The sequence below is a fragment of the Amblyraja radiata genome, chromosome 8 (assembly GCF_010909765.2).
Source record: "Amblyraja radiata isolate CabotCenter1 chromosome 8, sAmbRad1.1.pri, whole genome shotgun sequence".
Lineage (NCBI taxonomy): Eukaryota > Metazoa > Chordata > Chondrichthyes > Rajiformes > Rajidae > Amblyraja > Amblyraja radiata.
The window spans coordinates 75262669-75287932 of NC_045963.1; the positions used below are offsets into that span (position 1 = coordinate 75262669).

At 47.5% G+C, this 25264-nt stretch overlaps 1 protein-coding gene across 1 annotated transcript in view; it reads right to left on the minus strand.

Annotated features, from left to right (window-relative positions):
- ankef1 (ankyrin repeat and EF-hand domain containing 1) overlaps positions 1 to 25014 on the minus strand; it is a 51199-nt gene extending 26185 nt beyond the window's left edge. Inside the window, exons 1-3 of the mRNA XM_033026244.1 lie at positions 24807 to 25014; positions 21881 to 22275; positions 4987 to 5186 (exon numbers count right to left, since the gene is read on the minus strand). Of these exons, the coding sequence (XP_032882135.1) occupies positions 4987 to 5186; positions 21881 to 22229 (549 nt within the window). The 5' untranslated portion in view covers positions 22230 to 22275; positions 24807 to 25014. The remainder of the gene's footprint in view (positions 1 to 4986; positions 5187 to 21880; positions 22276 to 24806) is intronic.
- Positions 25015 to 25264: the final 250 nt, after the last annotated feature.

Consider the following 25264-nt stretch of genomic DNA (forward strand, 5'->3'; position numbering starts at 1 on the left):
CCATTCAATGTGACCATGGCTGATCATCCCCAAATCAGTACCCCGTTCCTGCCTTCTCCTCATATCCCCTGATACTCGTACTAATCAAGAATCTGTCTATCTCCAACTTAAAAATATCCATCGACTTGGCCTCCACAGCCTTCTGTGGCAAAGAATTCCACAGATTCACCACCCTCTGACTAAAGTAATCTCCTTTCTATTCTGAGGCTGTGCCCTTCTGGTTCAAGACTCTCCCACTAGTGGAAACATCCTCTCCACATTCACTCTATCCTGGCCTGTCACAGTGTCCTACTGGAAGAACTAGAACTGAGGCCAGAACAGTGATTACAAAGCACATGCCCCCCTTACAATTTCAGCATCAGAGATTTCATTTACTTCTGATTAGGAGGGAAGTATTGGGACTGCTGTGTTGATTTTTCAAACCCTCAAATTGAAACAAACATTCTTCTTCTCTCTTCAATCCATTCTGTCCTCCAACATATGCAGCCCATAATTTTACACCAGTACTCATCATCGGCGGTCACTCGAAACGAGTATGACTGTCCTCATTTGGGAGGACGCCTGTGCGTGACTTTGTTTAACGTGGGGAGACTGGTACACACACAGCCACCCCACGGTCCTTGACAGATCTGGGTCAGGATCCAGTGGCATGGAGTCCAAGACGACCGGAGACCCTTTTCTGCCGCAGCCTTCATCCGCCTTCCCAGCCGTTGTGACACTCCACTAAGGTCAGCCATCATCCTCCGCCTGTTCCACCGTCGAGGTCTTGGTTTGGATTGCTCTTTTTCAGAGACCTCCCCCTCGACCTCACCGCCATGGGTGGCCCTACCAGGAGCACAGCTCCAGACGGCATCGCTCTCAGGATCTCAGGTCCACACAAGCTTCTCCACCACGACAACCTGTATCACCCTTCCTTCTTTCCATCTATCTTGGATCTCTACACCTCTACCCCTCTTGCCTTTGTGGTTGAACAGTTACACTTCAGGTTAACGTTCCAGAGGTTGGTGAGATTTCTTGTCCACAAGGTGCAGTGACGGGCTATCCAATTGAATGGAAATGGAAATGGAAATTGAATTTGAAATTGAATTTGAATTTGAATTGGAATTTGAATTGGAATTGGATTGAACGGAACTGAATTGAAATTTAATTTAATTTAAATTGAATTGAACTGAAGTGAATCAAATTGAATTGGATTTTAAATTAATTGAATTGAACTGAATTGAAATGAATTGAATTGAATTGGATTTGAAATTAATTGAATTAAACTGAATTGAAATTAATTGAATTGAATTGGATTTGAAATTAATTGAATTAAACTGAATTGAAATTAATTGAATTGAATTGGATTTGAAATTAATTGAATTGAACTGAATTGAATTGAATCAAATTGAATTGAATTGAAAGATACAGGATGGAAACAGGTGACCCTTCGGCCCACCGAGTCCATACCGACCATTGATCACCCGTTCACACTAGCCGTATGCTATCCCACTTTCTTATCCATTGCCACACACAAGGGGAAAATTTTAGAGGTCAATTAACTTGCAAACCCACCCGTCATTGTGGGCGGAGACCGGAGCACCTGGAGAAAACCCACTGGGTCACAGGGAGAAGGTGTAAACTCCACACAGACAACCCCCGAGGTTGGGATGGAACCCGGGTCTCTGACGCTGTGAGGCAGCAACTCCCCCCACTGTGCCCCCCTCCCACAGTACAAGCAGGACCAGGGGAAACCAAAGATCAGGGTCATCTCGTGGTTAAACGGGAATTGTCTTTTAGTGTATCACACGGCCACTGCACAACAAATGTGCCAAATATGCACGTCCGTGGGCTGTGAAATAAATTACTGAATGTCAGCAATTGTTATGAATTTTTCAAAAGGTTTGGAAAAAGGTCAGTCTCGTCTGATAAATGCCAAGGACTTATAGGGGAGGATCACGGAGTCGCACACAGCACTGCACAAACCATTCTGCCCATTGAGTCCATACTGGCCACTTTATCTACCTTCACTGATCCTATTTGCCTGCATTATGTCCTTATTTTAGATAATCTCATGGGCGGTCACGGTGGCGCAGAGTTGCTGCCTTACAGCGAATGCAGCGCCGGAGACCCGGGTTCAATCGGGTGCTGTCTGTACGGAGTTTGCACGTTCTCCCCGTGACCTGCGTGGGTTTTCTCCGAGATCTTCGGTTTCCTCCCACACTCCAAAGACGTGCAGGTTTATAGCTTAATTGGCTTGGTAAATGTAAAAATTGTCCCTAGTGGGTGTGGGATAGTGTTAGTGTGCGGGGATCGCTGGTCGGCGCGGACCCGGTGGGCTGAAAGGTCCCGTTTCCGCACTGTATCTCTGAACTGAACTAGATTGTAGTAATGACCTCCCATTTGCCTCATTGGAGACCTTTGAACTATCTATAATCGGACTTCAATGTTATATCTTTGCATTTAGGGTGGCATGGGGCTGCAGCAGTAGAGTTGCTGCCTCACAGCTCCAGAGACCCAAGTTCGATCCTGACCACTGGTGCTGTCTGTGTGGAGTTTGTACGTTCTCCTTGTGTACACCTAAGTTTCCTCCGGGTGCTCTGTTTCCTGCCACACTCCAAAGACACCAGGTTTTTAGTTTAGCAAGGAAAATCGAAGGTAGACAAAAATGCTGGCAAAACCCAGCGGGTGAGGCAGCATCTATTGAGTGAAGGGAATAGGCGATGTTTCGGGTCGAGACCCTTCTTCAGACTGATGTGCGGGTGGGGGGGGGGGGGGGGGGAAGGAAGAAGAAAGTAAGAGGCGGAGACAGTGGGCTGTGGGGGAGCTGGGAAGGGGAGGGGAAAGAAGGAGAAAGCAGGGACTACCTGAAATTGGAGAAGTCAATGTTCATACCGCTGGGGTGTAAACTACCCAAGCGAAATTTGAGGTGCTGCTCCTCCAATTTACGGTGGTCCTCACTCTGGCCTTGAAGGAGGCCCAGGACAGAAAGGTTGGATTCGGAATGGGAGGGGGAGTTGAAGTGCTGAACCACCTGGAGATCAGGTTGGTTAATGCGAACTGAGCGGAGGTGTTGGGCGAAGCGATCGCCAAGCCTGCGCTTGGTCTCACCGATGTAGAGCAGCTGACACCTAGAGCAGCGGATGCAATAGATGAGGTTGGAGGAAGTGCAGGTGAACCTCTGCCGCACCTGGAAAGACTGCTTGGGTCTTTGGATGGAGTCAAGGGGGGAGGTAAAGCGACAAGTGTAGCATTTCCTGCAGTGGAAGAGAAAGTGCCAGGACAGGGGGTGGTTTGGGTGGGAAGGGACAAATTGACCAGGGAGTTACGGAGGGAGCGGTCTCTGCGGAAAGCCGACAGGGGAGGAGATGGGAAGATGTGGCCAGTGGTGGGATCCCGTTGGAGGTGGCGAAAATGTCAGAGGATTATTTGTTGTATGTGACGGCTGGTAGGGTGGAAGGTGAGGACAAGGGGTACTCTGCCCTTGTTACGAGTGGGGGAGATGGGGAGTGAGAGCAGAGTTAGGGGTATAGAAGAGACCCTGGTGAGAGCCTCATCTATAGTAGAAGAGGGGAACCCCCGTTCCCTAATGAATGAGGACATCTCCGATGCCCTGGTGTGGAACACCTCATCCTGGATGCAGATGCGGCGTAGACGGAGGAATTGAGAGTAGGGGATGGAGTCCTCACAGGAAGCAGGGTGGGAAGAAGTCTAGACCATGGGAGTCAATGGGTTTATTGTGGATGTCGGTCAGTAGTCTGTCACCTGTGATAGTCTATGTAAATTTCCCTTGGAGTATAGAATGTGAAACTGGGAATAACATAGACTTAGTATGCAGGTGATCATTGGTCAGCATGGACTCGGTGGGCCAAAGGGCCTGTTTCCACACTGTATAACTGAACAAAACTAAACTAACCATTGAACACAGCGGGTCAGCCAGCATCTCAGGAGGACACGGATAGGTGACGTATCGGGTCGGGACCCTTTTTCAGACTGAAAATCGCCCTGGAGAGAATCAGTCTGAAGGACGGTCCTGACCCACAAGGTCACGTCACCTATCCACGTTCTCCAGAGATGCTGCCTGACCCGCTGATGCTGACCACACCAGAACACTGTGACATTTTTAGTCAGGCTGCTATGTTTTCATTTGAGGTGCACCTATAGTCCAAAATGACGCACCTTTAGAAAGGAGACGAGGAGGGATTTCTTTAGCCAGGGGGTGGTGAATCGGTGGAATTCATTGCCACAGAAGGTTGTGGAGGCCAAGTCAATGGGTATTTTTAAAGCGGAAATTGTCAGGTTCTTGATTAGTACGGGTGTCAAAGGTTACATGGAGAAGGCAGGTGAATGAGGTTGAGAGAGATCAGCCATGATCAAATGTCGGAGCAGATTAGTTCAGTTTAGTTCAATGTAGTTTAGTTTAGTTTAATTTAGTTCATGTTATTATCGTCATGTGTACGGGAATACGGTGAAAAGCAGATTTGTTGCATGCTATCCAGTCAGCGGAAACACTACAAGGTGTTCACAGTGTACAGGTACAGGATAAAGGGAATAATGTTTAGAGCAAGAAAGGGTCCATAAATTCCAATTAAAGATAGTCCAAGGGTCCGATTCGACGGGACGAAGGATAGGGACCGCTAGAGGCAGGAACATTCCGATGTTGGGAGAGTCCAGAACCAGGGGCCACAGTTTAAGAATAAGGAGTAAGCCATTTAGAACGGAGATGAGGAAACACTTTATCGCACAGAGAGTGGTGAGTCTGTGGAATTCTCTGCCTCAGAGGGCGGTGGAGGCCGGTTCTCTGGATGCTTTCAAGAGAGAGCTAGATAGGGCTCTTAAAGATAGCGGAGTCGGGGGACATGGGGAGAAGGCAGGAACGGGGTACTGATTGTGGACGATCAGCCGTGATCACATTGAATGGCGGTGCTGGCTCGAAGGGCCGAATGGCCTACTCCTGCGCCTATTGTCTATTGTCTATAATTCTGCTCCTATGCCTTGTGGTCTCACCTCATACTTGGAGTTTGGGTCGGCACCCCTCTCGAGAATCTGCAGGCACATTTCGGAGCAGGCCGCCGCCTGTTCACAAGCCAACAGGAAGACTGGCTTGCCCTCTTTTGAGCAGTTGTTGACGTCGGCTCCGTGTGCCAGAGCGATCTCCAGACAATGCAGGTGGCGCATGGAGGGGGAGATGCAGTAGTACAGAATGCCTGAAAGAAATTGGTTGGAAAATGTCTGAGTAAACTCGTAGACTAGAAAAAAACCCCAAAAACCATCACCTTGAAGGTGCAATCCTACTTTTTCAACTAGGGCGGCACAGCGGGTGGAGCTGCTGCCTCACGGCGCCAGAGACCCCGGTTCGATCCTGGCCTCGGGTGCTGTCTGTGTGGAGTTTGCACGTTCTCCCTGTGACCGTGTGGGTTTCCTACGGGGGTGCTCCCACATTCCAAAGTCATGATGGTTTGTAGGTTAATTGGCCCTCTGTGAACAGGCCCCAGTGTGTAGGGTTGAAGAAGGAACTGCAGATGCTGGAAAATCGAAGGTACACAAATATGCTGGAGAAACTCAGCGGGTGCAGCAGCATCTACGGAGCGAAGAAGATAGGCAACGTTTCGGGCCGAAACCCTTCTTCAGACAGACAATGACAATTGTGTACCCAGTGTGTAGGGAGTGGATACTATGGGCTAACATAGAACTAGTGTGAATGGGTAATAGATAGTTGGTGTGAACTTAAGGGCCTGTCCCACTGTACGAGGTAATTCAAGTAATTCTCCCGGGTTTCCCCTGATTCGAACTCGGAGAATTACGGTAATAGCCGCTCGTAGGTACTCGGGGCTCTCGTGGGCATTTTTCAACATGTTGAAAAATCTTCACGAGTCTTCCCGAGCTTACCGCGTTTCCTGAGTACCTGCCGTTAGCGTTACGAGCCGCTAAGAGACGTCCCGAGCTCCGACGTACCCGCTACGTACATTCTACGTACTTACCACGAGTTTGATTTTTTTTTTAACTCGGGAGAGCTCTTGAATTACCTCGTACAGTGGGACAGCCCCTTTAGTGAGCCCAAGGGCTTGTTTCCATGCTGTAATCTTTCTTTGCAAACTGCCCCCAGTGCAGAGGGCATGGATGAGAGAGTGGGATCACATAGAACTAGTGTGAACAGGTGACTGATGGTCGGCATGGACACGGGGGCCGAAGTAAGTAAGTTTTATTTATATAGTACGTTTTAAGTCAACTCGCATTGACACCAAAGTGCTTTACATAAATTAAATAATAAGTTCCATTACAAACCATAGAAAAAGGTTAAAAAAAAATAAAAAAATGGACACAACATATTATAGAGTTCAACACAAACGTCCCCCTACAGCAGAATCAAAACTTTCCACTGTGGGGAAAGGCACCAGAAAGTTAAGTCCTCTTCCTCTGTGAAACACCCGAGGTCAGGGCCCATTTGTGGCCGTGCAGCCAGTCTGATGATTTTCAGGGCCCTCTTGCCGTGAAGATGGAACTCCGGTGTCAGGTGAAACATTCCTCAGCGGCTTGGAAAAGTCTGGGGCGGCTGCCTCCTCCCCGGAGACCGGAGACCGGGGCACTCGTAGTCCTCAGGCCGCGCCAGTTGGAGCTCCGACCCCGGCGAACTCGATCCCTGGCTCCGCGGCGCTCCAAATCCAGCGCCGCCCGCGGCCGGACGCCCGCAGCCCCAGCTCCGCGATGTTGGGAGTCGGCGGCCACAGCGCTCTGGAGCTTACCGCACGGCGACCCGGTATGGCATCGCCTGCTCCGTGTTGGTATCCCAGCGCTGCGCCACCGCCGCCGAAGCTGTAGTCCCGGCCGGTCCCGACAGGAAAACGCCGCTCCATTCTCGATGGTAGGCCGCGAGGACGGGGCGAAGAAGCAGCTCGGATGGATGCTGCCTCTCCGACCAGGTAGGGGACTAAGAAATAAAGTTTCCCCCTTCCCCACCCCCACCCCCCACATAGAAGACCTCCAACTATCATTTTTTAACAGGACTTAAAATTTAAAAAAAGGTGAAGGGCCTGTTTCCATGTTGTATCTGTGAACTAAACGAAGCTTCAACTTACAAACCGGTTGTTTGCGTGCCAATCGTGACGACATGCGCAGGTATGTTGGCCTTTTGTTGCAGGGAAATTCCGTGAACTTAAAAGTAAGTTGTAGCATTGGTAGCCACAACACGGTGAAAAGATAATATTGCCTTGTGAATTCCAGCCGATCGTGTTACTGCTGAATTGCTGCTCTGGTGACACTTAATACAAGTGTAACTGTTTTACCCATAGTTTTCAGCCTACATCCAAACATACCTTTGCAATGGTCAAACAAAACCCATTTATACTACGGAACTGTTTCAAAAATTGCTTTGCAATAATGGCTTGGAGAGCAGATGTTTTGGAAACTGTTCTGTGTGGATCGCTTTACAGGCAGTTGGCCATGTCAAGCGGTTCATTACTCGATACTCTGAAAGTGGCCTCACCAATGTTGAAGGTAGAATGCTGGAGAAACTCAGCGGGTGAGGCAGCATCTATGGAGCGAAGGAATAGGTGACGTTTCGGGTCGAGACCCTTCTTCAGACTCACCAATGTTTAGTTTAGTTTAGAGATGCAGCGTGGAAACGGGCACTTCGACCCACCCGCGTCCGCGCCGACCAGTAATCCCCGCACGTTAACACTGTCCCACACGCACTAGGGACAATTTACACCAAGCCAATTAACCTACAAACCTGTACGAATTTTTGGAGTGTGGGGGGAAAACCGAAGGTCTTGGAGAAAACCCACGCAGATTACGGGGGAAAACGTACAGACTCCGTACAGACAGCACCCGTTGTCAGGATCGAACCCGGGTCTCCGGCGCTGCATTCGCTGTAAGGCAGCAACTCTACCGCTGCGCCACCGTGACTCGATACTCTGAAAGTGGCCTCACCAATGTCTTGTACAACTGTAACATGACCTCCCAACTTCTATACTCAAATACCCTGACTGATGAAGGCCAAAAGCCTTCTTGACCACCCTATCTACCTGTGATGCCACTTTCAAGGAACTATGTACCTGCACCCTGAGATCCCTCTGCTCTACTACACTTATTGAGATAGATTCTCAAGGGTTACGGGGAGAAGGCAGGACAATGGGGTCAGGAGGGAGAGATAGATCAGCCATGATTGAATGGCGGAGTAGACTTGATGGACCGAATGGCCTAATTCTGCTCCTATCACAATGAACATGAACTCCCCAGAGCCCGGCCATTCACTGGTTTGACTTTCCAAAGTGCTACACCTCACACTCTGTGACCCTGTGGGCTAATCAACAATCAAGGGGGAGTAACAGTGAAAGCCTGGGGGATAGAGACACTGGGGGAAGGGAGGGAGTGAGGGAGGGAGGGAGGAGAAGGGAAAGGCTAAGTGTAAGAGATCAAGTGCAGACCATAGCTTGCTGAATTTGTAATGGCCCTGTCCCACTGTACGAGTTCATTCACGAGCTCTCCCGAGTTTAAAAAAAAAATCAAACTCGTGGTAAGCACGTAGAATGAACGTAGCGGGTACGTCGGAGCTCGGGGACGTTTCTTAGCGGCTCGTAACGCTAACGGCAGGCACTCGGGAAATACGGTAAGCTCGGGAAGACTCGTGAAGATTTTTCAACATGTTGAAAAATGTCCACGAGAGCCCCGAGTACCTACGAGCGGCTATTACCGTAAATCTCTGAGTTCGAATCAGGGCAAACTCGGGAAAACTTTTGAATGAACTTGTACAGTGGGACAGGGCTTTAACATGGATCCTCAGGAAGAGCTGATTTTGGAAATTAGTTAAAATTCAGATCCTTCACTTTGATTGAATTGAATTGAATTGAATTTCTTCATTTGTCATTCAAAAACAAGTTTGAACGAAATTTCGTTACCATGCAGTCATAACAGTAAAAAAGCAACAAAACAAGTTCAAGTTCAAGTGAGTTTATTGTCATGTGTCCCTGTATAGGACAATGAAATTCTTGCTTTGCTTCAGCACACAGAACATAGTAGGCATTGACTACAAAACAGATCAATTGTGTCCATATACCTATAATATAAATATATACACACATCAATAAATAAAATGATAAAGTGCAAATAACAGATAATGGGTTATTAATAATCAGAGTTTTGTCCGAGCCAGGTTTAATAGCCTGATGGCTGTGGGGAAGTAGCTATTCCTGAATCTGGTTGTTGCAGTCTTCAGGCTCCTGTACCTTCTACCTGAAGGTAGCAGGGAGATGAGTGTGTGGCCAGGATGGTGTGGGTCTTTGATGATACTGCCAGCCTTTTTGAGGCAGCGACTGCGATAAATCCCCTCGATGGGAGGAAGGTCAGAGCCGATGATGGACTGGGCAGTGTTTACTACTTTTTGTAGTCTTTTCCTCTCCAGGGCACTCAAGTTGCCGAACCAAGCCACGATGCAACCGGTCAGCATGCTCTCTACTGTGCACCTGTAGAAGTTAGAGCGAGTCCTGCTTGACAAACCGATTCTCTGTAATTTTCTCAGGAAGTAGAGGCGCTGATGAGCTTTCTTGATGATTGCATTAGTGTTCTCGGACCAGGAAAGATCTTCAGAGATGTGCACGCCCAGGAATTTGAAGCTCTTGATCCTTTCAACTATCGACCCATTGATATAAACGGGGCTGTGGGTCCCCATCCTACTCCTTCCAAAGTCCACAATCAGTTCCTTGGTTTTGCTGGTGTTGAGGGCCAGGTTATTGCGCTGGCACCATATGGACAGTTGCTCGATCTCTCTTCTGTACTCTGACTCATCCCCATCAGTGATACGCCCCACAACAGTGGTGTCGTCAGCGAACTTGATGATGGAGTTCGCACTGTGGTTCGCTACGCAGTCATGGGTATAGAGTGAGTACAGCAGGGGGCTGAGCACGCAGCCTTGAGGTGCTCCCGTGCTGATTGTTATCGAGGCTGACACATTTCCACCAATACAAACAGACTGTGGTCTGTGAATGAGGAAGTCGAGGATCCAATTGCAGAGGGATGCGCAGAGACCCAGTCCTGCGAGTTTGGTAACCAGCTGGGAGGGGATGATTGTGTTAAATGCCGAGCTGTAGTCGATGAATAACAGCCTGACATATGAGTTTTTGTTGTCCAAGTGGTCCAGAGCGGAGTGGAGGGCCAGCGAGATCGCATCCACCGTTGATCTGTTGTGGCGGTAAGCGAACTGCAGTGGGTCCAGGTTTTTGTCGATTTAGGAGTTGATTTGCTCCATGATCAACCTATCAAAGCACTTCATCACCACCGGCACCACCAAACACACAATGAAACACAATTGAACACAAACATCCATCACAGTGACTCTCCCCCTCACCTCCTCACTGTGACGGAAGGTAAAAAAAGTCTTATCTCTTCCTCGCTCCTTCTCCCGTGGTCAAGCAGTCAAACTGCTGCGTCGAGGCGATCGAGGCTCCCGATACTGAAGCCCACGTGGGCGATGGAAGTTTCCGCGGCTGATTTTAAGCCGTGCCGGGCAATGAAAGGGCCTGCGAACGGGCCGATTCAAGCCTTACGATTCGGGGCGGACGATGCTGCTGTTGCTGGAGCTCCGGAAAATCAGTCGCCAACCAGAGAAACAACTTCAATGAAACAACAAGGTTTCCCGTTTAAAATGTTCTTTCTACCTTTCTAGTGGACGGCTCCAGCTGACTACTTCAGAACCAATAACTTGATTGTTGTGCTAGCCTAGGATGAGCAGCACAGCTTGTATAGCTGTTGCCTCACGGTGCCAGAGACACGGGTTCGATCCCGACTATGGGCGCTGTCTGTGCGGAGTTTGTACTTTCTCCGTGTGACCATGTGGGTTTTCTCTGGGTGCTCTGGTTTCCTCCCACGTCCCAAAGACGTACAGGTTTGTAGGTTAATTGGCCCTCTGTAAAATTGTCCCTCGTGTGTAGGGAAAGGATGTGGGAGTGGGATAATGTAGAACTAGTGTGAAGGGGTAGAGACAAAATGTTGGAGTAGCTCAGCGGGACAGGCAGCATGTCTGGAGAGAAAGAATGGGTGACGTTTCAAGTCGAGGCCCTTCTTCAGACGGGTCAGTGTGAAAAGGTGATCGTTGATCGGCATGGACTCGATGGGCCGAAGGGCCTGGTTCCATGCTGTATATCTCTGACTAGAGACTGGGACTTTAGTTTACTCCTTCTACAGCAGTAGGAACCCTCAATAACACAACATTCCTTTAATCTGTTAGCCTGGATACATCCGAAGAATCAGTTCTAGTCTGATTGTCTACTCAATCAATGTCTCAAGCAGCAGTAAACAGGAAGCACTATGGAAACAAGACTTTGTATGCTGAGCTTGAAGTGCAAAAATGCCAGCACCAGCTGCAAGTTCAATGTGATATATTTGAAGGAACAAACTAAATCGCCTCAAGAAACTGCATTCCTAAATTGTCAGTAATAGTTCTAAGTCTTGAAACTCACTTGGCCAGAACTGACCAATGCAAACAGCAGGTAGACACAAAAATGCTGGAGCAACTCAGCGGGTGAGTCAGCATATCTGGAGCGAAGGAATGGGTGACATTTCGGGTCGAGACCCTTCTTCAGATCTGTTTTAACTGATGTGTCATATGACACATTGGTTCTCCCCGTGACCTGCGTGGGTTTTCTCCGTGAGCTTCGGATTCCTCCCACACTCCAAAGACGTGCAGTAATGTAGGTTAATTGGCTTGGTAAATGTAAAAATTGTCCCTAGTGGGCGTAGGATAGTGTTAATGTGCGGGGGTCGCTGGTCGGCGCGGACCCGGTGGGCCGATAGGGCCACTTTCCGTGCTGTATCTTTAAATTAAAACTAAAACATAGAATCCTACATAGGACTTCTATAGCACAGGCCCTCGAGTCCTGGCAACATCATCGTAAGTCTTCTCTGCACTCTTTCCAGCTTAATGACATCCTGAAGAAGGGTCTCGACCCGAAACGTCACCCATTTCTTCTCTCCAGAGATGCTGCCTGTCCCGCTGAGTTGCTCCAGCATTTTGCGTCCATCCTTTCTATAAGCATAGGGTACGTCCTATGCTTGTAGGAAGGAAGTCATGAAGCTAGAGAAGGTGCACGGAAGATTTATGAGGATGTTGCCGGGACTCAAGGGCCTGAGCTGTGGCGAAGGTTTGGGCAGGCTAGGACGGACTATATTTGTTGGAGAACAGGAGGATGAGGGGTGATCTTATAGAGGTGGATTAAATCATGAACAGGGAAATAGATAGGGTTAGTGCACATTCCACCCAAAGTTGGGGAATCAAGAACCAGAGGACATAGGTTTAAGGTTAGGGGAAAAAAAGATTTAATAGGAATCTGGAGGGACAACTTTTTCACTCAGAGGATGATGGATGTATGGAATGGGCTGTCAGAGGAGGTAGTTGAGGCAGGTACTATTCAGCATTTAGCACACACTCGGACAGGTAGACAAAAGTGCTGGAGAAACTCAGCGGGTGCAGCAGCATCTATGGAGCGAAGGAAATAGGCAATGTTTCGGGATGAAACATTGCCTATTTCCTTCGCTCCATAGATGCTGCTGCACCCGCTGAGTTTCTCCAGCAATTTTGTCTACCTTCGATTTGCCAGCATCTGCAGTTCCTTCTTAAACACTCGGACAGGTGCATGGATAGGAGAGGTTTAGAGGGATATGGGCCACATGTGGGCAAATGGGACTAGTTTAGATGGGGCATCTTGGTTGGCATGGACTAATTGGGCCAAAGGGCCTGGTTCTGTGCTGTACGACTCTATGTACATTAAGTTCCGTTTCAACGAAGAGTTACCGAATAAAGAATCTGAACTGCGACTACATTTTTAAATCAGTGTTTTGGTGTATGTGAATTGGTCCGAATACAGGCGGTCACGGTGGCGCAGCGGTAGTGTTGCTGCCTTACAGCGCTTGCAGCGCCGGAGACACGGGTTCGATCCCGACTACGGGTGCTGCCTGTACGGAGTGTGTACGTTCTCCCCGTGACCGCGTGGGTTTTCTCCGAGATCTTTGGTTCCCTCCCACACTCCAAACACGTACAGGGGGTTTGTAGGTTAATTGGCCTGTTATAATTGTAAATTGTCGCTAGTGTAGTATAATAATAATAATAATGGATGGGATTTATATAGCGCCTTTCTAATACTCAAGGCGCTTTACATCGCATTATTCATTCACTCCTCAGTCACACTCGGTGGTGGTAAGCTACTTCTGTAGCCACAGCTGCCCTGGGGCAGACTGACGGAAGCGTGGCTGCCAATCTGCGCCTACGGCCCCTCCGACCACCACCAATCACTCACACACATTCACACACAGGCAAAGGTGGGTGAAGTGTCTTGCCCAAGGACACAACGACAGTATGCACTCCAAGCGGGATTCGAACCGGCTACCTTCCGGTTGCCAGCCAAACACTTAGCCCATTGTGCCATCTGTCGTCCGAGTATAGTATAGGGTTATCGTGTGGGGATCGCTGGTCAGATCGGACTCGGTGGGCCGAAGGGCCTGTTTCCGCGCTAAATCTCTAAACTAAACTAAAGGAGGAGGGGGGGGGGGGGGAAGGGAGGTTATATGTCATCATCGAGAATAGGACAAAAATGAGATCACATCACAAACACAAATAAACTTTTCTGTTTAATTAAAGCACGTTTCATTTTTATACAGCACTATTTTGGGTTGTGGTGTGAAAATGCAAATAATTAATTAAAGTCAAGTTATTTTTATTTCTCATGAGTATATTATGCAGACACTTTCATACACTGTCTCCAGCCTCCAGAGAAGGGTGGCGCTAAAAGGTATAGACTGAAAAGACTAAAAGATTTAAGGGCCGGTCCCACTTGGCGATTTTTTTCGGCGACTGCTGGCATCATTGACTGACGTATCAGGTCATCGAAAAATTTGCGGCGTGATGCGTCGTGACGCGGCGTCATGACGTATTGATGCGTGGTGTTTTATTCAAGTGTCGCAACATTTTATTTGTCGCCGCTGTTCTTTGAAATGTTCAAAATCTTTCGGCGACGCTGATATGACGCCGGCAGTCGCCGAAAAAAAATCGCCAAATGGGACCGGCCCTTAAGAGGCATTTGGACAGGTACATGGATAGGACAATTTGAGATGGATATGGGCCAAATGCAGGCAAATTGGATTGGTGTAGCTTAGTTTAGTTTAGAGATACAGCGCTGAAACAGGCCATTCGGCCCACCGAGTCCCAGCCGACCAGCATTCCCCGCATATTAACGCCATCCTACATTGACTATACACCTTACATTTATACCAAGCCAATTAACCTACAAACCTGCACGCCTTTGGAGTGTGGGAGGGAACCGGAGCACCCGGAGAAAACCCAGGCGGTCACGGGGAGAACGTACAAACTCCGCACGTTCAGCACCCGTGGTCAGGATCGAACCCGGATCTCTGACGCTGTGAGGCAGCAACACTACCGCTGCGCCACTGTGCATGGGAGCATTTGGGCCAAGTTTGCACCGAAGGGTCCGTTTCCATGTTGCACGATTCTGTGACTGCACCAAAAACTCCATCTCTTGTGATGTCAACAACACCAGCCCAATATTTTCAATAGAGACAATTTTTCCATATCAGCCCTCATCAGTTTGTGTCTTTGTTCTGTTTGTTTGTAAGAGTGCCCGTTCATGGTCAGTGCTTTGAAGCCGCCGTCTCTACCCACTTGCTTCAACGGCTGGTTTCAGATAATGATCCTGCAATGCCACTCGTGGATTAATTGGCTTCTGTGAAAAAATATTCCCCTAGTGTGTATGCAGGTGATAAGAAAGTGGAATAGTATAGAACTAATATGAATGGGTGATCGGTGGTCAGCGTCGAATTGGTGGGCCGAAGGGCCTGTTTCCACGCTGTATCTCTAAACTAAACCATGAAATAATTTTTAAGACACAAGTAGTGAAAAGGGGAGGTACACAAAAAAAAAAAAATGCTGGAGAAACTCAGCGGGTGCAGCAGCATCTATGGAGCAAAGAAGGCAACGCTTCTTCAGTAGTGAAAAGGGGACATGGTCCAGTAAGATTGATAGGAAAAAGGAAGCATAGAAACATAGAAAACAGGTGCAGGAGGAGGCCATTCAGCCCTTCGAGCCATTCAATATGATCATGGCTGATCATCCAAAATCAGTACTCCGTTCCTGCTTTCTCCCCATATCCTTTGAATCCGTTAGCCCCAAGAGCTAAATCTAATTATATCTTGAAAACATCCAGTGAATCGGCCATCCACTGCCTTCTGTGGCAGAGAATTCCACAGATTCACAACTCTCTGGGTTTTAAACAATGGGCTAAAATGAGTTTGCTGTGACATTTGGCTCCAAAAGGAACTATTGGTTGTCTGTCACTGGCAGGTCAGTGTGTCCTAGCCTTACGGGCTCCAGCCAAATCTGGAACACTCTGAGAGTAACAGGGCAAAGATCGCCCCGCTCCATCAAACAAGGAGACTGAGATGGAGCCCAATCACGCTTGGGGTTCATTTCAATGTGAGCCCTCAAGACATAGGAGCAGAATTAGGCCATTCGGCCCATCGAGTTCATTCCACCATTCAATCATGGCTGATCTATCCTGGCAGCCGGAAGGGTGATACCAGAGACGCAGAATGCCAGAGATCCTCTTGATTTGACACATACCAACGTTCAGAAGATGCTCAGATCCTGATGAGCATCTGTGTGAACCGTGGCCATAGTTGTCCCATTCGCCAATCACCATGAAATCCAGGCCTTTCTTTTCCAAACTATTATTCCGCTCCACCATTCAATCGTGGCTGATGCATTTTACCCTCGCAACCCCATTCTCCCAACTTCTCCCCATAATCTTTGACGCCCTTACTAATCAAGAATCTACAAATCTCTGCTTTAAAAATACCCAATGACTTGGCCTCCACTGCCATCCAACAGATTCACCATCCTCTGGCTAAATAGACAATATACAATAGACAATAGGTGCAGGAGTAGGCCATTTGGCCCTTCGAGCAAGCATCGCCATTCAATGTGATCAAGGCTGATCATCCCCAATCGGTACCCCGTTTCTGCCTTTTATTGTGAGACTGTGCCCTCTGGTCCTAGACTCTCCCACTTCCTTGATCGGAATTTGATGGCTTTACCTTGCACTAAACGTTATTATATATGGTGGCCGACTAGGAAAAGGGGAGATGCAGCGAGACCTGGGTGTCATGGTACACCAGTCATTGAAAGTAGGCATGCAGGTGCAGCAGGCAGTGTAGAAAGCCAATGGTATGTTAGCTTTCATAGCAAAAGGATTTGAGTATAGGAGCAGGGAGGTTCTACTGCAGTTGTACAGGGTCTTGGTGAGACCACACCTGGAGTATTGCGTACAGTTTTGGTCTCCAAATCTGAGGAAGGACATTATTGCCATAGAGGGAATGCAGAGAAGGTTCACCAGACTGATTCCTGGTATGTCAGGACTGTCTTATGAAGAAAGACTGGATAGACTTGGTTTATACTCTCTAGAATTTAGAAGATTGAGAGGGGATCTTATAGAAACTTACAAAATTCTTAAGGGGTTGAACAGGCTAGATGCAGGAAGATTGCTCCCGATGTTGGGGAAGTCCAGGACAAGGGGTCACAGCTTAAGGATAAGGGGGAAATCCTTTAAAACCGAGATGAGAAGAACTTTTTTCACACAGAGAGTGGTGAATCTCTGGAACTCTCTGCCACAGAGGGTAGTCGAGGCCAGTTCATTGGCTATATTTAAGAGGGAGTTAGATGTGGCCCTTGTGGCTAAGGGGATCAGAGGGTATGGAGAGAAGGCAGGTACGGGATACTGAGTTGGATGATCAGCCATGATCATATTGAATGGCGGTGCAGGCTCGAAGGGCCGAATGGCCTACTCCTGCACCTAATTTCTATGTTCTATGTTTCTATTCCTTTATCATGTATCTATACACTGTAAATGGCTCAAAAGTTATATTGTCCTTCTGCTGACTGGATAGCATGCAACAAAAGCCTTTCACTGTACCTCAGTACATGTTACAATAAACTAAACTAAACATATCTCCACATGGACTCTAACTATATCTTTGAATTATTTGGTAGGTTTCAATGAGATCCTCCCTCACCCATCTAAATGTGACTTGTCAGCCTGGATTTAAGGGAGAGAATGGCAAATCTGGTTATTTATATTTGAAGAACTACTTGATTTTAATGCTTCTAATTAGTTGGTAGCATTTAGCTGTGTGGTTTTAATTTATTTTTCCAAGGCTCTTCAAATAGAGGCAATAGGCGAGCTGATGCCTTGCAGGGTCTCGACCTGAAACGTCACCCATTCCTTCTCTCCGGAGATGCTCCCCGTCCTGCTGAGTTACTCCAGCATTTTGTGTCTACCTTGATATTTTTGTCACCTTGCTATAACATGCCACAAATTTCCAAGATCAGGGTTCCCAGGATAACTCTCCACACTTCCCTATAGGGTTAGTTTTGTTTAGTTTAGAGATACAGAACGGAAACGGGCCCTTCGGTCCACCGAGTCCGCGCTGACCAGCGATCCCCGCACACTTACGCTATCCTACACACACACTGGGGACAATTTACATTTATACCAAGCCAATTAACCTACAAACCTGCACGCCTTTGGAGTGTGGGAGGAAACCGAAGATCCCGGAAAAAACCCACGCAGGTCAGGGAGAGAACGTACAAACCCCAGTACAGACAGCCCCCTTAGTCGGGATCGAACCCGGGTCTCTGGCGCTGAAAGGGCTGTAAGGCAGCAACTTTACCACTGCACCACCGTGCCGCCCCTAGTACGGTTAGTATGGGAATGGTGAGATGACAGAGGGTGAGTCTCAATGACAGACTAAGCAGAGAATGATTCAGCCAGTGCTTGGACAAGGGAAAAAAAATGCAAATAAACCAATCTTCAAGGGCTGTTTTATACAGAAATATGTATGAAATGAAATCTATGAAATGCAAACGATTTTATAAATAGAAATAATAAATTATAAAAGGAAGTACTTTGAATGAGCTGGTAATATTGGTTAGGCCTTGGAAGATATTTGGTGCTCTATTTTATAATAGATACTAGACTAAGTGGGACCTGTTGGGTCCCAGTCACACGGGAGGGCTGGATCCCCAACGCGACCCATTCCCCAACGCAATATTCCACCACTCACAATATTCCACCGAGTGGTGGCACCATCGAGTGTGGCTGCCTAGCCTGCAGCTGTCTGTCCTTTCAGTCTTTTTGTTATTTTTAGTCTCTTTTAAAATCTGTTTCTGGAGATCTTTTAGTCTATTTTATGTGGGGGGAGGGGGAAACTGTTTTCTTGGTCACTTCCTGGTCTTGTTATGTGGCCCTTGTGGCTAAAGGGATCGGGGGGTATGGAGAGAAGGCAGGGACGGGATACTGAGTTGGATGATCAGCCATGATCATATTGAATGGCGGTGCAGGCTCGAAGGGCCGAATGGCCTACTCCTGCACCTATTTTCTATGTTTCTATGTTGTTATACTAGTTTTGAAAATTAACAGGTGCAGTGTTAGAAAGTCCAATCTACAAAATATATGGTCTGGATCATTTTCATAGCAGCGACAAAAATATATATTCATACTATGAATCAGAGAGGTGGGAGTCTGAGTGACACAGTGAACATACACTGTATGCAACAAATGATAGACACAAAATGCTGGAGTGACTCAGATGGTCAGCCAGCATCTCTGGAGAGAAGGAATAGATGACGTTTTGGTTCGAGACCCTTCTTCAGACCAATTCCTTCTCTCCGGAGATGCTGCCTGACCCACTAAGCCACGCCAGCATTTTGTGTCTATCTTCAGTTTAAACAAGCACCTGCAGTTCCTTCCTACACACTGTAAGCAACAACCTTTATTTATATTCCGTGTTTAATGTACCAAAAAAAAAAAAAAAAAAAAAAATCAACTGGGCATGTTCTTAAACAAAGCTTGTCAGTAATTCACACGGCTATCAAAAATAAATCTTTCAGGGCCTGTGCTCACTGGAGTCTAGAAAGGATGAGGGGTGAATCACATTGAAACTTACTGAACAGTGAAGGACCTGGATAGAGTGGATGTGGAGAGGATGTTTCCACTAGTGGGAGAGTCTCGGACCAGAGGGCCGAGCCTCAGAATAAAAGGACATACCTTTAGCAAGGAGATGAGGAGGAATGTCATGAGCCGGAGGGTGGTGACTCTGGAATTCATTGCCACAGACGGCTGTGCCCGAGGCCATTCGCAGATTGACAGGGTCTTGATTAGTAAGGGCGTCAATGGTTACGGGGAGAAGGCAGGAGAATGGGGTTGAGAGGGAAAAATAGACCAGCCATGAACAAATGATAGAACAGACTTGATGGGCCGAATGGCCTAATGCTGCTCCAATATCTCATGATCTTGTGAGACGTTAGGACAGCTAACCAAGGCTTGGCTGAAGAGATAGGATTTACGGATCGCTGAAAGGAAGAGAGAGGTAGACACGATGACATGTTTTGATTGGGGTTTTTAAAGAATTTAGCAGTGTGGAGGATGAAGGCACGAATGCCAATGGTGAAACAAATAGAGTTGGCATTTGATGGGCAGCCTACCTGCCCGCGTTTGGCCCATATCTCTCTTCCTTTCTTTCTTTTAAAATCTTTTTATTAGTTTTTTTTCAAAAGCAAAAGCAAGACAACTAAAAAAATAATGATAAATATAACAATGATATTGATACATAGGGATCAGTGTTACATTAATAACCTAAATATGAGTCCAGAGTCAAAATACACATTGAACATAGACCTCCCGGTCTCTATGTAAATATAGTTAAGTGTTCAAAATAGATATGTGTAAAAACAAAAAGATAAAAAGAAAAAAAAAGAAAAAAGAGAAAAAAATGAAAAAACAAAACCCCCCTAAACTTAAAAAAAAAGAGAAAACAGAATCTGAGCTGCAAAGAATTTCAACAATTTAAGTCCCTGTTTGTCGTCAAGTCCATTCCATAGTATAAAGGTAAAATAATTATTATAACAGTTGGAAAGGGGACAATGTACGTCGTATGAAAATGGCGTATGTCAATATCTCTCTGAACCTTGGACACATACACACAAAGTGCTGGAGTAACTCAGCGGGACAGGCAGCATCTCTGGAGAAAAAGGATAGTTGAAGTTTCGGGTCGGGGTCCTTCTTCAGACGGGACCTTTCCTATCCATGTCCCTGTCCAAGTGTCTTTTAGATGCCGTTATAGTAACTGCCTCGCCTACCTCCTCTGGCAGTCTGTTCCATAAACCCACTCACTCGCTGTGTGAAAAATCCACACTGCCAGAAGGATATCAATGCCAGAGATCCTCTTCTTCTTCTTCTTGCGTATGGCGTGCACAGCCTAAAGTTGTAGGACAACTTGTTCTATTTGATCTTATTTGATTGGCTATATTTAAGAGGGAGTTAGATGTGGCCCTTGTGGCTAAAGGGATCAGGGGGTATGGAGAGAAGGCAGGTATAGGATACTGAGTGGATGATCAGCCATGATCATATTGAATGGCGGTGCAGGCTCGAAGGGCCGAATGGCCTACTCCTGCACCTATTTTCTATGATTGTGTACACCAGGTTGATTGCATTCGTCGAAACAGGGCGGACCACGTGAAGGTTGCAATCTCCCACCCGAGAGATCCTCTGATTTGTCACCTACCAGCATCGGAAGATGCTCAGATCTTGATGATAGACGTGACAAATAAACTAAACTAAACTAAAGATAGACACCAACTCAGGAATGGGTTTAACTAAACTAAAATAAAGATAGACACTAACTCAGTGGATCAGACAGCATGGCAGACACCGAATGCTGGAGTAACTCAGCGGGACAGGCAGCATCTCTGGAGAGAAGGAATGGGTGACACTTCGGGTCGAGGCCCTTCTTCAGACCCAAAACGTCATCCATTCCTTTTCTCCAGTGATGCTATGTTTAGTTTATTGTCACATGTACCAAGGTACAGTGAAAAGCTTTTGTTGTTAATCAGTCAGCAAAAAGAAAAAAACATGATTACAACAGAGTTAATTTACAGTGTACAGATACATGATAAGGTAAAGCTAGCAAAGTCCGATCAAGGTTCACCAATGAAGTAGATTGTAGTTCAGCACTGCTCTCTGGTTGTGGTAGGATGCTGTCTGACCCGCTGAGTTACTCCAGCTTTTTGCATCTATCTTCGCTGTAAACCAGCATCTACAGTTCCCAGTGGCGCAGCGGTAGAGTCGCTGCCTTTCGGCAAATGCAGCGCCAGAGACCCAGGTTCGATCCCGACTGCGGGTGCAGTCTGTACAGAGTTTGTACCAAAGATCCTACAGCGAGCAAGATAGATCACTCGACGAAAAAGACATAGTACGGTCATGGTCAGATTCGTGGGTAATTTTCGGCCCCATTTCCGTAACCGGCTTCCGTCTCCGCACCAAAGATCCCATAGGATACTAGTGTGGAGACGGAAGCCGGTTACGGAAACATCCTCGTAAAAATGAAAGTTATTTGGTAAAAATCTTCTCATTTTCAGAATTATAATTTATTAACACAAACTGTTCCCCCCGCAACGTTGATTACACTGCGAGTCGGGTCGGGTTACCGAAATGGATGAAAAAAAGGCCCACGTTCCGCTACGTTGCGTACTACACGTCAGCCCATTGCATTTAGAACGAGTGGTCTATCTTGCTCCGATATAGGATCTTTGGGTTGTACGTTCTGCGTGGGTTTTCCCCGAGATCTTCGGTTTCCTCCCACACTCCAAAGACATGTGCAGGTTTGTAGATTAATTGTCTAGGTGTAAATGTAAAATGTTTCCCCAGTGGGTTAGGATAGTGTTAGTGTGCGGGGATCCCTGGTCAGTGCGGGCCCGGTGGGCTGAAGGGCCTGTTTCTGCGCTGAATCTCTAAACTAAACTTGAACCAAACTAAAATTCAGTGCGATTATGTTAAACCGCTGTTACCTTTGCCTTCTTTGTCCACGATGGTCATGTCGGCGTTTGCCTCTGCCAACACCTCCATGGTGAGGTCGTGGCCCGCCTCGGCAGCAACCATCACTGCCGTCCGCCCGTCCAGATCCACCATGTTGGGCTCGGCGCCGAGCGACAGCAGCAGCTTGCACGTGTCAACATCGTTGGCCAAGGCAGCCACGTGCAGGGCAAATTCCCCTTGGCTGGGCTCGCTCAGGTTGACCAAGTGAGGCACGCCCAACGCCAGCAGCTTCTCGATCTCCGCCTTCTCCTGCTGCCTGACGAACTGGATGAGTTTGTAGACCTGCAGAGTCTGAAGCCGTCCCTGTGCCATGTGTGGCATCTCGCCATTGCATCATCAACTCACCCTCTTCACATCTGGGGCCGTTCTGGGCAAAAGACCACAAGTTATTAATATTATCAATCCAACAATTCCTGCTGCATTATCTCTCATTCCCATCCCCTTCTCCTCACCCTCAGGCTGAGGAAGGGCTTCGTTGTCACCTTCCCCTCCCCCAACAATGAACCGTTCTGCAATTCCTTGACCATCGTCCACTTTGATCTGCCCTTTTCACACTTTACCCTTCCATATGTCTAGCCTCCCCCTCTCCTGACTCAGTCTGAAGAAGGGTCTCGAACCGGAACGTCACCCATTCCTTCTCTGCAGAGATGCTGCCTGCCCCGCTGAGTTACTCTATCACTTTGTGTTTAAGAAGGAACTGCAGATGCTGGAAAATCGAAGGTAGACAAAAATGCTGGAGAAACTCAGTGGGTGAGGCAGCATCTATGGAGCGAAGGGAATAGGCGACGTTTCGGGTCGAGACCCTTCTTCAGACTGGCCTATCACTTTGTGCCCGTCTTTGGTTTTAACCAGCATCTGCAGTTTCTCGCTACACAATTCCTGGAGATACAAGGATGCCGGAATCTGCAGATTTGGAAAATGAACATCTAATGCAGAGACAATGGAATGGAATGCAGACACAGAGTGCTGGAGTAACTCAGCGGGTCAGGCAGCATCTGTGGGGAACATGGATAGGTGACGTTTCACAGAGTGCTGGAGTAACTCAGCGGGTCAGGCAGCATCTGTGGAGAACATGGATAGGTGACGTTTCACAGAGTGCTGGAGTAACTCAGCGGGTCAGGCAGCATCTGTGGAGAACATGGATAGGTGACGTTTCACAGAGTGCTGGAGTAACTCAGCGGGTCAGGCAGCATCTGTGGGGAACATGGATAGGTGACGTTTCACAGAGTGCTGGAGTAACTCAGCGGGTCAGGCAGCATCTGTGGGGAACATGGATAGGTGACGTTTCACAGAGTGCTGGAGTAACTCAGCGGGTCAGGCAGCATCTGTGGAGAACATGGATAGGTGACGTTTCACAGAGTGCTGGAGTAACAGCATCTGCAGTTCTGTCCTGCACAAGAACTGCAGAAGCTGGTTTATACCAAAGATAGACACAGAGTGCTGGAGTAACTCAACGGGTCAGGCAGCATCTCTGGAGAACATGGATAGGTGAAGTTTCAGATTGGGATCCTTCTCTGCTTAGTTACTTGACCACTAAGTGTCCTTTTTTTTTGTAAACCAGCATCTGCAAATTCTTTGTTCATAAATTCATAAGTTCTAGGCCCAGAATTAGGCCATTTGGCCCATCAAGTCTATCCCACTATTCAATCATGGCTGATCTACCACATTCTCCTGCCTTTATTTCCCCAATCCTTTGAAACTCCACTGTAGAATTCCCTCAACTTCCCTCATCGGCCCTCTCGTCTACATTATTATGAGAAAACCTCATTCGAAAACTGGAATTTAGAAGGATGAGAGGGTATATTATTGAAACATATAAGATTATTAAGGGTTTGGACACTGCTAGAGGCAGAAAACATGTTCCCGATGTTGGGGGAATCCAGAACCAGGGGCCACAGTTTAAGAATAAGGGGTAAGCCATTTAGAACGGAGATGAGGAAACACTTTTTTCACACAGAGAGTTGTGAGTCAGTGGAATTCTCTGCCTCAGAGGGCTGTGGAGGCCGGTTCTCTGGATGCTTTCAAAAGAGTTAGATGGAGTTTTTAAAGATAGCGTAGTTAAGGAATATGGGGAGAAGGCAGGAACGAGGTACTGATTGGAGATGATCAGCCATGATCATATTGAATGGCGGTGCTGTCTCGAAGGGCCAAATGGCCTACTCCTGCTGCACCTATTGTCTATTGTCTAAGTCAGCCAGACACAAATTGCCTTTTGGAAAGCACAAAGTGCTGGAGGAACTCAGTGGGTCAGGCAGCATCTGTGGAGGGAATGGACATGGGACGTTTCGGGTCGGGACTCTTCTTCAAACCTCCTCTGTCCATTCCCTCCACAGAAGCTGCTTGGCCCGCCGAGTTCCTCCTGCACTTTGTGTTTTGCTCAAGATTCCAGCACCTACAGTTCCTTGTGCCAGCAGCATCAGTGGAGGGAATGGACAGGCGTCGTTTCGGGTCGGGGACCTTCCTCCGACTGAAACACAAAAGTGCTGGAGTAACTCAGCTGGAGTAACCTGGTTAGGTCACTCCAGCACTTTGTGCCTTTTAACCCGCATCTGCAGTTCCTTGTCTCCAAACTGGCTCTCGACCCGAAACGTCACCCGCTTCTCGGACTCTCCAGAGAGATGCTGCCTGTCCCGCTGAGTTACTCCAGCATTTTGTGTAGACTTACCTTCTGTGCAAGCCAGCATTTGCAGTTCCTTCCGACACACTTTTTTCCCCCCAAACTGGTTCCTTTGCGTTCGTTACTTTTTTCTTTTACTTACACCGTAAATGTAATTTCCTGCTCGCTTGCACCGAAGGAATAAAAGCAAAAAATATATAAAATCACGGTCCATTAAGCCTCGCGTGTTGGAATTTAGCTTCGAGAGAGAGAGAGGGAGAAAGAAAGTGCAATTAACTCACCTCGTTCTGAGAAACTTCACTGCTTTTCAGATGGTAGAAAGGTTACTCCCAGTCTCCCTGGACGTTTATATCAAGGGCTTCGTCTCTCCTCGACCATGGAGTGCGGAGATCACAGGCTAAAAGGGGAACTCTAGCAATGAACGAGGCAACTCCAGACTGCAGCGCAAACTAGTGAATGGTCTTTGGAACCTAACGACAATGCTGCCATGGCGACATCACAATGAACGCGGTGTAACAAGGAAATGGCAACGTTTCCAAGCCACGTGGGAAAGACCAGCAAACCATTTAAAGGACTACTTTTACTTGCTACAGCGAAGAAATGCATGGGTTTCTCACCCCCCCAAATACAATAGACAATAGGTGCAGGAGTAGGCCATTCGGCCCTTCAATGTGATCATGGCTGATCATCCCCAATCAGTACCCCGTTCCTGCCTTCCCCCCCTGACTCCGCTATTTTT